This window comes from Dendrobates tinctorius, unplaced genomic scaffold (assembly GCF_039654945.1).
Source record: "Dendrobates tinctorius isolate UK_male_01 unplaced genomic scaffold, ASM3965494v1 ptg000084l, whole genome shotgun sequence".
NCBI lineage: Eukaryota > Metazoa > Chordata > Amphibia > Anura > Dendrobatidae > Dendrobates > Dendrobates tinctorius.
This window is the reverse complement of record NW_027361752.1, coordinates 45,616,734-45,634,062: the sequence shown is the minus strand read 5'-3', so window position 1 is coordinate 45,634,062 and position 17,329 is coordinate 45,616,734. Positions and strand designations below refer to the sequence as shown.

General features: G+C 44.1%; 1 protein-coding gene across 2 annotated transcripts in view; it reads left to right on the top strand.

Moving 5' to 3' along the window:
* The window catches only part of RUNX1 (RUNX family transcription factor 1), a 118,324-nt gene extending 111,135 nt beyond the window's left edge, over positions 1 to 7,189 (top strand). For both annotated transcript variants that reach the window (XM_073584634.1, XM_073584633.1), the window contains one exon: positions 787 to 7,189. In XM_073584634.1, coding sequence (XP_073440735.1) covers positions 787 to 1,274 — 488 coding nt within the window. In that variant the 3' untranslated portion in view covers positions 1,275 to 7,189. The remainder of the gene's footprint in view (positions 1 to 786) is intronic.
* Positions 7,190 to 17,329: the final 10,140 nt, after the last annotated feature.

The window sequence follows — 17,329 nt, the reverse complement described above, 5'->3', positions numbered from 1 at the left end:
TAACAGGCAATAGATACAATCCATCTATTGTTTACTCCTTTGATATTGTAGGATTGTATCCCCCCCTCCAAAAAAAAATCCTGCACTATAGACTGGAACGAAAAAAATCCTCCGTGGGCAGACAGAACGCCACACCTTGTCTGTGCAGCTCTTCTCACCTGGGGGCTTGTTTGTTTTGAGCTCACAATAGTGAGAGCGGCTGCCAAGTCCTGAACTGACGGCACAGTCACTGGTGTGATGCCCACCATCCTATCAAGTATGGTGGCTGGTGGGGGACATAAATTGCCATCTGAGCCACGGGTTTAGCGTCCAGTCTGGGCCTACAGGCTCATTCCAGCGCTTCAAGGGTTAATTTGTTAGCACTGCAGTTATTCTTCCATTGCTAATGGCTTTGATGGTTTCCTCTTGCCTTGCGATTGCGAGGCCAGAGCGTAGGAAAAAGACTTCTGACGTACTGTTAAGGTGGGTCGGGCGCCGTCATGGCAGATGTTCCCGATTCGTCAGCGGTCAGAGTTTTAATTTATTATATCCCTTTAATATTTGGTTGATTTCTAACTTCTGGCTCCCTAGCCGATGGAGAAACATCAACTCCCAGCATGGCCACTTGTAGATGACATGTGGAACTGATCGATGTCGTTCTGAAGGAAAGTGGAGAACCCCTTTAATTTTATGTTTGTATGGACGTGCTGGAAGTTGTAGTTTCCCACCGGTTGGAGATCCTGAGGTTGGACCTGGTGGTATTTTCTACTAGTGATGGTATAACTCTATTTTCTTTACATTACGCAGGGGCTTCCGACCTGACTGCATTCAGTGACCCTCGAGTCGGGATCGATCGTCAGTTCTCCACCCTGTCTTCCATTTCTGATCCGCGCATGCACTATCCTGGAGCGTTTACGTATACCCCAACCCCGGTGTCCTCGGGCATAGGAATCAGTATGTCAGCCATGACCAGCGCTACCAGATACCACTACCTACCACCTCCATATCCCGGATCTTCTCAACCTCAAGGAAGCCCATTCCAGGCCAGCTCGCCTTCCTACCTCTACTACGGCACATCGGCCGGGTCCTACCAGTTCCCTATGATGTCCGGAGGAGACCGCTCGCCACCTCGCATCCTTCCTCCTTGCACTAACGCTTCCACAGGGTCGGCCCTTCTCAACCCGAACCTCCCGAACCAAAACGACGTGGTCGAGACCGAAGGAAGCCACAGCAACTCTCCAACCAGTATGGGGACCACGCCAAGGTTGGAGGAAGCGGTGTGGAGACCCTACTGAAGAACATCAAGACAAGAAGCTTTAAGAAGTCTACACGTGAGTTCACGTACGTACACGGATGTCACGGAGGGTTCGCAAGAAGGATCCCATGACTCAATGCTGTGAAGCCAACTGGATGGAGGTCAATGAATTTCACGTCTTCGCGTTGAGGACCTAACAGAGATACATTTCCAATATGGAGTCCGGATGGAGAAACTTACATTGACATCTCGATAGAAATTTGGAATTTTCGGGAACATTTCACTGTATCCATGTAAAAGTCTAGATACATTCTCTCATAGCGAAACTGTACATTTCTGATTACTCAGTGGAACTCGCTGGTTTTAATGACTCCAAATGCAAAACTAACGTTGCCCCCTATCTCCGGCACCTTGAGCCTTTTCTCCGCTTTCTTTTATTTTATAGTTTCCAGGTATATTTTACATTTTTTTTACATTTTTTTTGTATTGTACTTTGATTTTTTTTTTTTTTTAAATATTGGGCAGTGATATGTAATTATTTCAGTAGCAGCGCCCGCCCCCGAGGAGTCCTCAGTTTTATTTATGTATAGTATTCAGGGCTTTGTTTTTTTTAAATATATATATATATATAATTATTATCCCAGTTATATAAGGATGTTGTTTACATTTTGAAATTTTGGGGAAATTTCAGGTTTGTTTTTTTATGGTCTCCCCCCCCCCCCTCAGGTCCATTTGCGATCGTATTTATACAATGTTGGGTTGGTGGATACATGAATTGTGTTGTATTCTATAGAATGAGATAGGGAAGGAGAGATTGTCGATTTATAATGATGCGTTCCCCTCCTTGAATTTGTGGGTTCTTGGCCCCATCATCGGTGATGGAGATGAGTATAGAACTTATAATGTTAAAATGTCCCACCAGCCAGAACACGTTCTTCCACGGTGGTGGGGTCTAGGCACAACTTGGCTCATGACATCACTCAGAAGGTCATTTGGTTCAGCCCACTGATTTAGTGGGGGTGAATTTGCAGGGGACCTTTTTATATATTCTGTATTTCGCTCTTGTAGCTCATAAGCGGCCCCCAGAATCCTGCCCCCTATTGGGTCCATGCCAAAATGCAAAAGACTAACCCATTACATCCACCCTTTAAAGGGAAACTATAATCAGAAAACCACCTTTTGCTTATGTTTTAAATGTAATTTTTTACATTTTTCATTTTTTTTTTTTTTTTTTGCAATGTTTTTTTTTACCTTATCGCAATATGTAATAAAAGTTTTTAAAATATAATTCTTGCATTTTTCAAACCGGCCACTGTGGATTTATTTTTATTTTTTTTTTAGACTCTTCCTGTTTCAGGAAATAACACACATACATTAGCAGAAGCATCTAATGAGCATGTGCAAAGGTCGTTGTGAAATGAGGGGAGAGCAGCTAAGCTGTAACATCGCTTATTGTGATTGGTGGATCCTGTGTTATCAGCTGTATAAACTGTCATTTTAATCCTGCCTCTGATGATAATGTGCTCCTGCCTCTGATGACAATGCGCCTGCTGAAAACTCTTCCTTAACAGACAGGACATATGAGTCTAAAAAAAAAATAGCACGATTACCAATTTATTTATTAATAAAGTTTAAGATATGAAAAAATATATTAACAAAAAAATTAAAATTAAACAAGTAGGTCATTTTTTGATGACAGCTTCCCTTTAAGGTGTCCATTACTTACTGTCCATTTCTGTGTATTGCTGATGAAGTCTACAGATCCCTTACCCATGACGGGACCCCCAAATCCTGGTGTAGAGTTCATGACCTTTATTTAAAGTGTTTACATATTTTTTTGGGGGATTCTAAGAGTCTGTATTTCACCTTTAATGGATGGTAATGAACAAATCTTTCGTAAATATGGCCCCTAATGGGTAAAATGAGGTATATGAAAAAGTGCAGACTACTCATTTAGTCGCTGACTGTAGCCACGTGTGTAGCTTTCTCTGTGCTGATAACACAGTTATATCCCCTGTAAGGGTGTAAATCAGCGATGTCACTGATCGGGGCTGTGGCACAGGACTTACCAACCAAAGCAATGGAGGATGACGCATTTGTTAAGGTAAAGGGATGCCATCATGCCGGATGTGGTGTCTGATAGGCCATCATCATGTTATGGAGAAGAAGGAGATGAACAGATCGATATATAGATTAGTGGGAATATATTCAGTATTCCTTGTATATTATACATTTTAATACCTCATGTTTGCTTAAGTGTCCAGTGGGAGTGTCAGTTACGGAATAGGACCGCCCACTGGACTCCTAAGCATAAAAAAAATCAGGCATTTAGATAAACACAATATGAGTTATACTGAATCCTTTCCCATAAACCTATATCAGTCTGTTCAGCTCTTCCTGCTCTGTAACATCATGGTGGCAGAATCCATTGTGGCAGGTTCCCTTTAAGAGGTGCCTGGTAAACAGGGTGACATTTCTCTAGGTGGTAATATTATGTATAAACCAAGGATACTACATGTCTCATCGATATCCATTATTCAGTAGGACTGCAGTCTCATTGAACTTCCTTTAATATGGAAACAGTGGGACCCGATGATCAGATATTCTGGATTATCAGACACTCCTAGTAAGGAGCATAAAACTTACTTGTAAAGCTAGAGAAGCATTGAGACCATCTGGCTGCAGGCGTTGTAAAATTCAGTTTTACATTCTGGATTATCAAACATTCTGGATTACTAGATGTAATTGTAATGTATTTCTATTTCTAAATTCCAGTATTAAGATAATTGAGGCTTTTTTTATCCATCCACTACTAATAAAATACAGTAACATTTCTAATATCTGGCATGTATTAAAGAGGACCGATCACTTGCTCAAAGTTAAATACCTTGTTAAAAATTCCTCAGCTCCCCTGATTCTGCCACTCTTTTCCATTTTTTTCTGTGTCACTCTAGTGCAGAGATATTCACATTTGTTTCTTCTGGAGCACAGTATAAGAAATCTCAGCTTCCAGTGCAACTGCACGTTGTTTTCAGAGTCTTCCCTGGGGGCGTGTACCAGATCCTCCCAGATGCTGCCAATCACATCTCAGCAGCATCTGAGACTGATAGACTGCTAGATTAGCTGCTGAGCTGTAATTGGTCAAATCCGGGAGGGAGGACGGAAAGCACACGCCCCCAGAGAAGGCTCTGAAGAAACTCATCATTTGCGTGCCAGTAGAGATTTCTCATACTGCGCTCCAGAAGCAACAAATGTGAATATCTCTGCAATGGAGCGACGCAGAGCAAAACGGAAAAGAGTGATAGAATCAGGAGAACGCGGGGATTTTTTACAATGTATTTAACTCAATTTTTTTTTAGCAAGGAGCAAGTTTTATTGAAAGGCACAATCCCCTTTGGTTAGTTGGTTCCTTTGACAACAATCTGATAATTGACAGTGTGTCTTGCTGCTGAGACATTGATCGTCTGTAATCTGTGGGGAAACCTGGCAGTAGTTGTTCAGTTTCCATACCAGGCCACCAAAGGAGTAATAAAGCATTACATAGTACGTATCAACATCAAAAGGCCTGTCCATGTATTGCTGGCTCTTCCAGAGAGAGAAAGGTGCTTTGTAGCTACACTATATACTGTATATATACGTGTGTCTATGTATTCACTCTTCTACATTGAAATTGCAACACCAGTTGTGAAAATCGCAGGATGAGAGCAACCTGACAACACCAGACCCCATGAACAGACTGTGTCGCCTAAAAGTGCTACCATGGCTTGCAGCGTCTCCGGACTTGTCTCCCATCGAGCATATCTGGAACGTCATCTGGTCGGCAATTGCAAAATGCACTGCCAGCAGCAGATCTTGATGATTTTCAAAATATTTCCCAAACAACCAGTCAGTGTGGGGATTTCAACACGTGGCGCTCATCTCATGTTCCAAACTGAATGAATTAAGATGTTTTGATAACTTTGTTTCCCGTTTTTCATAATTTGCAGATCAGAAACTCGTCTATCCATCCTGTGATTTCCATCATTTATCCTTTAGGATGTTGCAATGTCAATGTTGAAAAGGGTTTATACAATAATCGTGTATCGGCTCAGCCTTCTGGGTGTGGTTCGCAATGTCCAGAATATCAGATTGCCAGATTATAGGAATGGTACTGTAATTTTGACATTTTTAAAGGGAAGCTTCTCTTACGGAGATTTTCGATAAATAGCATCATGGGGACGCATGTGAATCAGCCAAATAATGGCAAAATGAAGGAGCAATGAAAGGGATCGGTGTATTCTATAGTCCCTACGTATAAGTAGCTGAGAACAAACATCATAAATCTAAATCAAGTTTCATCGATCAGTCGCATCATCCAGGTCAGGGAGGGGAAAGATCTTCTTTTTGTCTTCTCATTTAATCCACAGCTTGCTGCAGTAATTAAAGCGCCATTTCCTTCATTATTATTATTTTTTTTTTATAAAGGTTTCAGTGGCACTGGCTATAAGAAAAAAATGGAGAATTATATAAACAAAAAAAAAACTTTATTTAAATGTACTTCTTGCAGGGCAACTTTGAAGAGTATTTGAAGTCAGGACTTCAGATCAGTGTTTGATATAAAATAATAATAATAATAAAAAAAAAATAAAATTCGAGGCTGCGGGCAGCACACATCGGGCTTATTTAAGATGTTTCATTTCCTTTTTGCCTTTTTTTTTACAGGATGGATATAAATAGATATAAATATATTTTTGTTGGCTTGTTTGTACTATTCTGATGCAGTTGCACTTCGCTCTATAAAAAGTATAATGAAACATTTTCGCAGCATAAATATGGCATAACTAATTAAAATTGTGATATGAACAATGCAAAATCCCTAAATTTTAACATTGTATGTTTTTGCTGGATTGCACCTTAATATTGTCATACACATTGATGGTCTTTAGGAGGCGGTAAAGCTCCTTTTTTCAAAAAAATATTCAACTTGTCATACACTTAGATGGTCACTAGGTGGCAGCAGAGCTGCATATAAAATAGTGCATTTTTTTGCTGAATTCTATCTTGTCATACACTCAAGTGACCACTAGATGGCGGCTTTATTTTATACATTCATTACATAGATCTTTTGTGCTACCATCAAAAATCATATTTTTTACAGCAGGTGTCATGTAAGAAAAAAAAACTATATAAAAAAAACCCTTGTCCTTGTCAACCAATGTCATTTAAATGGTATTTTGCTTTTCCGTTTATAAAGAAAAAGTAAAATATTCAAGATGATGACACCTAAAAATATCCCAGAATCCTTTGCTTAAGGTTGCAGCTTCGTGGGAAAGTGGGCATGTTGCACACAGAGCTGACAGCGATTTGGTGGGATCAGATAATGACGCCTGCTTATTTCCAAGAGACAGTGCCACCTTTGTCTTCAGGTTAATGCTGGTATTGCAGATTCTAGATCATCCTACTAAATGAATGCCTCCCCTGTGTGTGGGTGAGGGGTTCCTTCTGTTAAGCCATATCAATGAAATACGACCATGTCTCATCCAGAGGGACAATGAGAGCGTGATCTGCGTCTTGTTCAATATCCGGGTCGCTCATGGATAAATTACCTTCTCTTTGCTGTATAATTAATAATTGTATTTATAGAAGTGTACATAGATTTCGAGTGCGGCATGAGACCCCACCTTCCCCCACCGACCTCCCAGGCTTTTCATTAAACTGCTTTACAAAGTTTTAGAAACTTTTTGCCTTGTCTTAAAGAAACACTGAAGTGAGATTTCTCTGTTTTGAGTTGCTTTTTTTTATATACTCTTGTTTTGTTGTTCATTTTTGTATACGGCTTCTGAGGCATGGACGCGTGCGACCCCCTCCTGCTGCGTCGCCCCCGTGTGCTGGAATAAAAGACGGGGTCCGCGCAGCGCTGTCAGCGACAGTCAGTGTTTGCAGCATTCATTTCTCAAATAAACTTCTAAAATAAGATTGTGGTGTGATGTAATGCTGTTATTACTAGAAGTCACTGCTCAGATCTATGTATTATCTGTCTATGTATCTATCTATTATCTATCTATTATCTATCTATCTATTATCTATCTATTATCTGTCTATTATCTGTCTATTATCTGTCTATGTTTCTATCTATTATATCTATCTATTATCTATCTCTATGTATTATCTATCTATTATCTATCTATCTATTAGCTATCTTATCTATCTATTATCTATCTCTATGTATTATCTATCTATTATCTATGTATTATCTATCTATTATCTATCTATTATCTATCGATCATCTATCTCTATGTATTATCTATCTATTATCTATGTATTATCTATCTATTATCTATCTATTATCTATCGATCATCTATCTCTATGTATTATCTATTATCTATCTATTATCTGTCTATTATCTATGGATCATCTATCTCTATGTATTATCTATCTATTATCTATCATCTATCTTACCTATCTATTATTTATCTATTATCTATGTATTATCTATCTATTATCTATCTATTATCTATCAATCATCTATCTCTATGTATTATCTATCTATTATCTATCTATTATCTATCGATCATCTATCTCTATGTATTATCTATTATCTATCTATTATCTATGGATCATCTATCTCTATGTATTATCTATTATCTATCTATTATCTATGGATCATCTATCTCTATGTATTATCTATCTATTATCTATCATCTATCTTACCTATCTATTATTTATCTATTATCTATGTATTATCTATCTATTATCTATCTATTATCTCTCTTTATTATCTATCCATTTATTTAGACAGAATAAAAAACGACCAGCACCTCCTAGTGTGAACACGTGCACTCTGCAAAAACTGCACAATATAGACAAAAAGAATACAGCAGCACATGTGCATGAATCTAGGCCATGTGAAAACACAGAAACACATTAAAACCATTCAATTTAGATAATAATCCTCAAAAATATTTTTTTTCAAAAAAATGTTTTAAACTTTCAGTAAGATGAAAATGAAGGCTCTTAGTGCACAAATTGGCCAATTCATGTAAGCCCATCAACCACGGCAAGGTGACCTCCCCTGATGGGTCCCTGCTCTACCGTACATAAGCCACTTCTGGGCCACCAGCCTACAATTTTGGACAAACATGTCACTACCGGGCTAAGCCTACAATTTATGGGCAGGTAGTACCTATCTACTATCTATCTACCTAAGCGATTCAATGCAAATTAAGAACAAATTTGAACAATATGCAATTTGTTTGCACCTATTATGCAATGCAGAAGATTGCATCTCCCAGAGAAGATTCACATTAGCCATGGTTTAGGGTACCGTCACACTTGGCGACGCACTAGCAATCCCAACAATATAACCTAGTAGGGATCGCTGGTGCGTCGCTACGTGGTCGCTGGTGAGATGTCAAACAGTCCGATCTCACCAGCGGCACAGGAACGATACGACGGTCGTTGGGACCCTGTCTCTCAGACCTGTAGTATTGAGAAGAGTTGAGCGACTTTTGGTTTTTTAGGGTCGCGTTTCGTTTCGTGAAACCCGACTTTTCCAAAAGTCGGGTCGAGCAAGATCGGCCGATTATAGGGAAAAGTCGGGGTCGTCCCGAAACACGAAACCCAATGTAAGTCAATGGGGAATAAAAGTCGGCAGTGAGAGGAGGACAGGAAACACACCTACAGTGCTCATTTGAATGCCAAAAGCATCAATTCTTCTTACTTAAGCTTGTCAACCTTAATTAACTTCATAATACAAGTTACGCACTGAAAAATGGGGGTTATTTGGCTAAAGTTGTGGGGGGGGAGGGCTGGCTGCAGGTTTTCATGTGCCCTGGGCGAAAGAGCTCCCCTTTAACACATAATACCACAACTCATCATGCTCCGATACGGCAGAGAAATAGCGGTATAGTACAATGAAAAATACTTCACTTTTTACATCTCATGACGAGGCCCATCTATTTCTCCATACAGAATCATTGGTCCCATATAATGTTTGAAACAGTATATGATGAGCTCCACATAATGCTACAGTATATGTTGGTGCCCATGGATGAAGCTCCACTGTCTTATGGGCCCAAATAATGCTCCAAACATAATGGGCCCCATTTCTAATGCTCTAGTGTATAATGGGCCCTGTAAATGCTGCTCCAGTGTCTGATGTCCACCTTTGGAATGTTCCAGTGTATGGTGGGCCCCATCTATCATTCTCCAGAGTATAGTGCTCCCCAAAAATTGCTGTCCCAACATTGAAAACAATCAAATAAGTCTCCTCGCTAGGGAATCCCTGTACTAGTCTGGACTCCTCGTCGTCCCCATCTTCCATCTCACTGCACAGTATTTCAACCTTGCAAGTGCTGTGATCCTGAGGAAGCAGGGGGGGCCCACTCGTTGGCGACGGCACTGGCACAGGGCCCCTGATAGTACGGTGGTGTGTCTGATGGTGGGTGGGCCGAACCTGCACTTTCATCTGCAGCTTCCTCTTTGTCACCGTGTAAGATGGAACTGTATATGGGAAGGGTAACCTGAGTTTCATCAGGGTCAGATTCAGGTCGTGTAGCGTGCGAGGGGAATGTAGTGGTCTGGGTCAATGTACCAGCAGATTCATCGAGCAGTGGCTGGGCATCAGTGCACTTGTGTCGCCCCCAGGAGTACGGTCGCCACAGTGGCATTACCTTCCTCCTAGGGAGTGTGATGTCATGCTTGGGAGCAACGAAGGATCTCTCTAGCAGGTTAACTGATTGGGCGGCGTTATTCCCACGAGTCATGACCCTCCAAACAGCGTTCATGAAGGCAAAGTGTTTGTTTTACGTGGGCAGTATGGTTGCAAAGCTGAACCTTAAAGGAATGTCCAGAAGGGCACCACCAGGAGTGGAGCCTACGGTTAAATTCGACTCCACCTGGGAAACCTCAACCATGCCTGCTACAGAAAAGATGCACACATTGCAAGCTTAATTCCGTTAACGAACGAGACTCCATCATGCCCCGCGGTCCGAGTCCGGCTTACTAGAGGGACACGTGAGGCTCTGGCACATGAGATTGGCCAATAACTGGTGTGTCATGCCCTTACATGTCCGTGGCTGCATGTGCGCTACACTGAAAAGGCCAGCGTTTGTCGCTTACAGGTGCAGATAACCCGCTGAACAACGTTAGTGATGGGGATCACTGATTACAATTATTACCCGCGAACGATGATTTCCCAGTAAGTGCAGGTCAACCGCAGTTCCGGAATTAGGCCTAACCGTCATTCCTGAAAAAATGAAAAACTTACGTGTTGCAAACCACAGGTGCTGTAGCTTGCTTATCAGCTCGCCAGCCGTTCTCACGCCCAGTATGAATTACACGTGATTGCACAAAGGTGAGAAAGGGTACCGTATCCCCGGATAACATGTATGGATAGCGTACACATTCAAAATATATGTCTATACATCAGGAGGCAGGCTCAGACGGTGTTAGGCCCAGTATGGATTACACGTGATTGCACAAAGGTTAGAAAGGGTACCGTATCCCCGGATAACATGTATGGATAGCGTACACATTCAAAATATATGTCTATACATCAGGAGGCAGGCTCAGACGGTGTTAGGCCCAGTATGGATTGCACGTGATTGCACAAAGGTTAGAAAGGGTACCGTATCCCCGGATAACATGTATGGATAGCGTACACATTCAAAAGATATGTCTATACATCAGGAGGCAGGCTCAGACGGTCCTAGGCCCAGTATGGATTGCACGTCATTGCACAAAGGTTAGAAAGGGTACCGTATCCCCGGATAACATGTATGGATAGCGTACACATTCAAAATATTTGTCTATACATCAGGAGGCAGGCTCAGACGGTGTCAGGCACAGTATGGCTTGCACGTGATTGCACAAAGGTGAGAAAGGGTACCGTATCCCCGGATAACATGTATGGATAGCGTACACATTCAAAATATATGTCTATACATCAGGAGGCAGGCTCAGACGGTGTCAGGCACAGTATGGCTTGCAAGTGATTGCACAAAGGTGAGAAAGGGTACCGTATCCCCGGATAACATGTATGGATAGCGTACACATTCAAAAGATATGTCTATACATCAGGAGGCAGGCTTAGACGGTGTCAGGCACAGTATGGATTTGACGGCCCAGACTACACAGCGGAGGAGCAGGGAGAGGTAAAGATTGCAAATGCTGGGGCCCTGCCCAAGCAAGGGGGGCCCACTCGTGGGCGTCGGTACTGGCACTGGGCCCCTCATAGTACGGCGGTGTGTCTGACGGCGGGTGTGCACCACCACCGTCAGAGACACTTGATTGCACTATGAGGGACCCTGTGCCAGTGCCCGCGCCCAAGAGTCGGCCTACCCACCTGTCCAGGGCAACGGCACTCGCACGGTGTCGTGCACTAGGTGGTGACCCCGGCCATGGGGGGGGAGGCAGCACAGTTAGGGAGTTTTAGAAAGTGGCATATGTTGATGTTGGACATTCAGCTGATGCAAAAGGCGAAATTGGTCAAGTCCCAGGAAGAGGTGGACCAAAGCAAGCCATTTTTCTGTCACCCTATGTGTCATCAGGGGAAGGTGGGACAAAATCCTTGGAAACCCATGCGTGGTTCATTTTAATGAAGGTTAGATCATCCACATTTTGGGTTGACAGACGGGTCCTTTTTTCTGTCAGGATTGATCCAGCTGCACTGAAGACTCTTTCCGATAGTACACTTGCAGCTGGGCAAGCGAGCTCCTGTAAGGCATATTGTGCCAATTCAGGCCAGGTGTCCAGTTTAGCGGCCCAATAGTCAAAGGGGAATGACCTGTGTGGGAGAACATCGATATGAGAGGAAAAGTAGTTTGTAACCATAGTTGACAACTGCTGTCTCCTGTCACTTTCCATCGTATTACCAGTTGTGTGAACGGTACTTGAAAAATCAGTCCACAACATTGTCATGAAACCCCTGTCTCCAACGCCACTTCTGCTGTGTGCACCATGAACACCTCTGCCAAGCTGCCCCCGTCCCGTACGGCTCGTGTGAGAACCATCACCGCTGCTGTGTGCTGGGAATGCCTCAAGCAACCGATTTACCAGAGTTGCTTGTTTATTAGCCAATATTAGGTCAAGGTTCTCCTGTGGCATGATGTTTTGTAATTTGCCTTTATAGCGTGGATCCAGGATGCTGGCCAACCAGTAGTCGTCATCGTTCATCATTTTGGCAATGCGGGGGTCCCTTTTTAGGATCCGCAAGGCATAATCTGACATGTGGGCCAATGTTCCCGGTGTCAATGATGCACTGCGAGTGCTGGTTGGAGGAGCACTTTCTGGCAAATCCACATCCCTCCAGTCACGCACAAACCCTGTACCAGACCTTGCCACGCCAACATTTTCACTTGCCCCACGAGATGCATCCTCCTCCCCTAAGTAATCATCCCCATCATCCTCCTCCTCCTCCTCCTCTTCTTCCTCCACCTCGTCCAGGAGAGGTCCCTGAGCAGACAATGGCTGAATGTCATCAAGGATTCCCTTCTCCTCTTCCTCCTCATCAACATTGGCTGCAGACGCCTGCTCCTTAAGGTGCGTCAAAGTTTGCATGAGCAGACGCATAAGTGGGATGCTCATGCTTAGGATGGCGTCGTCTGCGCTTACCAGCCGTGTGCATTCCTCAAAACACTGAAGGACTTTACAGAGGTCTTTCAGCTTCGACCACTGCACACCTGTCAACTCCATGTCTGCTCTCAAAGTGCCTGGCCGTGTATCCTCCCACAAATGCATTATGGCCTGCCTCTGCTCGCACAGCCGCTCCACCATGTGCAGGGTGGAGTTCCACCTTGTTGCAATGTCGATAATGAGGCGGTGGTTGGGAAGGTGGAGCAATCGCTGCAGCTTCTGCATACGAACGGAGTGTACAGGCGACCGGCGGATGTGCTCGCACAGTCTTCGCACCTTCTGGAGCAGGGCTGTTAACTCCGGATAATTTTTGAGGAAGCACTGCACCACCAGGTTCAAGGTGTGAGCCAAGCAAGGTATGTGGCTGAGTTTTGAAAGGGCTATGGCTGCCACAAAATTACGGCCGTTATCACTAACTACCTTGCCTGCCTCAAGATGTACACTGCCCAACCATGACTCAGTTTGTCGCTTCAAGTACTCGGCCAGCACCTCGGCGGTGTGTCTGTCGCCCAAACACATCATCTGCAACACAGCCTGCTGACGCTTTCCACTAGCTGCTCGATAGGGGGACACCTCGTGTGCAACAGTGGCAGCTGCAGATGGAGTGCTCGTACGACTGCGCTCTGTGGACGAGCTTTCGCTTCTGGAGGAGGAGGAGGAGGAGGGTCGAACGCCTACAGCCAACTGTTTCCTATACCGTGGGCTAGGCAGCACTGTCCCACCACCGCTGTCCCCTGTGGACCCTGCATCCACCACATTAACCCAGTGCGCAGTGATGGACACGTAACGGCCCTGGCCATGCCGACTGGACCATGCATCAGTTGTGAGGTGCACCTTTCCACTCACTGACTGCTTGAGTGCATGGATAATGCGGTCTTTTACATGATGGTGGAGGGCTGGGATGGCTTTGCGAGAGAAGAAGTGGCAACTGGGTAGGTCATAGCGTGGTACTGCATAGGCCATGAGTTCGCGGAAAGCTGCGCTTTCCACCAACCGATAGGGCATCATCTCAAACGCGATTAGTTTGGCAATGTGGGCGTTCAAACCCAGTGTACGCGGATGAGAGACTGAGTACTTTCTTGACCTACTCATAGTGTCTGGGAGGGTGAGCTGGACTTGAGAGCTGCATATGGTGGAAGTAGCGGTGGACAGGGCGGACTGAGAGAGGGTTGATGATGGTGATGGAGTTGGTGTTCTTTCTGATGGCCTAGATTCAGTATTTCGTTGATATAACAGTGGGATTCCCTGACTGCTGTGGCCTTGCAACGACACCTCAACATTTGCTGCTGTGCTAACCGGTGGGCTTACAGTGGGGGAAACAATGTAGCGTTGCTGACTACCTTCTTTGTGATCAGTTGCACTTGTGGCACTTGAGGTTTGGTGTTGTGTCCACGCTTGCAAGTGCATGCTGGTTAAATGTCTAAGCATGCAACTGGTATTCAAATTTTTCAGATTTTTCCCTCGGCTAAAGGTCTTTGCGCACTTCTTACAGATAACCTTGGCCTGATCATGAGGATTTTGTTCAAAAAAGTGCCACACTGCACTCTTCCTACTTTGGCAGACATTTTGCGGCCTAGCACGCTGTGATCTTTTGACCCTCTGGACAAGCTGTCCAGCAACTCTTTTGATTTTTGGAACCTGTCTTTGGAGTGCTCCGGGCCTGCCAGATAACAGCTGTTGCGATGTCGATGTCTGCTGTGGATGCTCCTCATCTGAGCTATTGGAAGCAGCACCCTCTTCCCCCAATGGATGCCAATCTGGGTCAACAACTGGGTCATCCATCACCTCCTCTTCAATGTCATGTGCACCTTCCTCTGTGTCACCGTGTATGGTGGTATAGTGTGCGGGAAGGGGCACCTGAGTCTCATCAGGGTCAGAATTTGGCTCTGTACACTGCAAGGACAATGTAGTGCTCTGAGTGAATGTACCAGCAGAATCATCTATCAGCGGCTGTGCATCAGTGCACTCCATGTCAGATTCATCTTGGCCTGGGTAATTCACCATTTCACTTGATAATCCAGGCATGGTATGTGAAAACAGCTCCATGGAGTAATCAATAGTATGGCCTGCGTCATCCTTCAATCTTGGTTGGGATGAAGGACACAAGGAAAGGTGTGGTTCATGAACATGAGCCTCCAATGACGACTCAGTGCTTTTACTTTTTACAACTTCAGAAGAGGAGGCGATAGAGCTGGAGGCTGAGTCAGCAATGTAAGACAAAACTTTTTCCTGATGCTCTGGCTTTAAAAGCGGTTTGCCAACTCCTAGAAAACTAAGCCTTCGAAGCCTTATGGAGCCAGACGATGACGCAGGCTCAACACCTCCTGCATTCGGTCCTATTTTGCTCTTGCCACTACCATCAGATCCACCACCAACACCATCATTACCAGCTGCCAACCCCCGCCCAATTCCACGGCCTCTTCCACCAGCCTTCCTCATTTTTTGTAGAAATGTAGACAAAATCCAACAAACTATATAGTAATGTAAAACAAGGTACAAGGTGTCTATAGGACAGGGGAGAGTTTGAATTTCTGCATACACTTGTGGACACTGGACACTTATGGATTGTGTGAGGCCCACTGAATATCACAGCGCTATGTCACAGGCTCGATGGCACAGGTGTGAAAAAAGTGACTACAGGATAAGGGAGATTTTGAATTTCTGCACACACTAGTGGACACTGGACACTTTTGGATTGTGTGAGGCCCACTGAATATCAGAGCGCTATGTCACAGGCTCGATGGCACAGGTGTGAAAAAAGTGACTACAGGATCACAGAGATTTTGAATTTCTGCACACACTAGTGGACACTGGACACTTTTGGATTGTGTGAGGCCCACTGAATATCAGAGCGCTATGTCACAGGCTCGATGGCACAGGTGTGAAAAAAGTGACTACAGGATAAGGGAGATTTTGAATTTCTGCACACACTAGTGGACACTGGACACTTTTGGATTGTGTGAGGCCCACTGAATATCAGAGCTCTATGTCACAGGCTCGATGGCACAGGTGTGAAAAAAGTGACTACAGGATCACAGAGATTTTGAATTTCTGCACACACTTGTGGACACTGGACACTTATGGATTGTGTGAGGCCCACTGAATATCAGAGCGCTATGTCACAGGCTCGATAGCACAGGTGTGAAAAAAGTGACCACAGGATAAGGGAGATTTTGAATTTCTGCACACACTAGTGGACACTGGACACTTTTGGATTGTGTGAGGCCCACTGAATATCAGAGCGCTATGTCACAGGTTCGATGGCACAGGTGTGAAAAAAGGGACTACAGGATAAAGGAGATTTTGAATTTCTGCAGACACTAGTGGACACTGGACACTTTTGGATTGTGTGAGGCCCACTGAATATCAGAGCGCTATGTCACAGGCTCGATGGCACAGGTGTGAAAAAAGTGACTACAGGATAAGGGAGATTTTGAATTTCTGCACACACTAGTGGGCACTGGACACTTTTGGATTGTGTGAGGCCCACTGAATATCACAGCGCTATGTCACAGGCTCGATGGCACAGGTGTGAAAAAAGTGACTACAGGATTACAGAGATTTTGAATTTCTGCACACACTTGTGGACACTGGACACTTATGGATTGTGTGAGGCCCACTGAATATCACAGCGCTATGTCACAGGCTCGATGGCACAGGTGTGAAAAAAGTGACTACAGGATAAGGGAGATTTTGAATTTCTGCACACACTAGTGGACACTGGACACTTTTGGATTGTGTGAGGCCCACTGAATATCAGAGCGCTATGTCACAGGCAGAAATTGGCTAGTGTATCACAAACTACAAGGTGTATGTAGAATTGGGCAGAATAGGAATCTCCCTAGAGTGTAGGTCTGTAAGAACGGAACAAGTCCTCCACTTATCCTTCCACAGTGACACACAGATAGCTTCACTGTGGCCGTGATAACAGCCGTTACACGGTACTGAGAGGAGCGTGCACGTACACGGCTGTCCGGTGTACGTAAAATTGTCAAGCTCCGTGTTTTTTAAGTATACGGACTGACACACGCTGTCTCTATAGTTTTGAATGTGATCAAACAGCAAATATATTTAACTGTTTGAAAGCTAGACAAAACTAGTAGGTGCAGGTCTGTAAGAACGGAACATGTCCTCGACTTATTCTCACAGAGTGACACACAGATAGCTTCACTGTGGCTGTGATAACAGCCGTTACACGGTACTGTGTGAGGAGCGTACACCGCTGTATGGTGTGAAAAAATGCACGCTCAGTACCTCAGCAGGACAAAAAAAAAAATTGGGATTGCTTTTAAAAAAGCAGTTTGCAGAGCAGTGGTTAAACAGCAATGCAGCTGTCAGGAAGCCTTAGAAGGCAGCCTAACAACCAACACCGCTGATCCACCACAATATAGCCTCCCCTTGCACTGCACACACAGTGACTGGTGTGTTGTACAGGCAAAATCGCTAGCAGCAGAAGCAGTTTTTTTTTCTTCTTCCCTGCC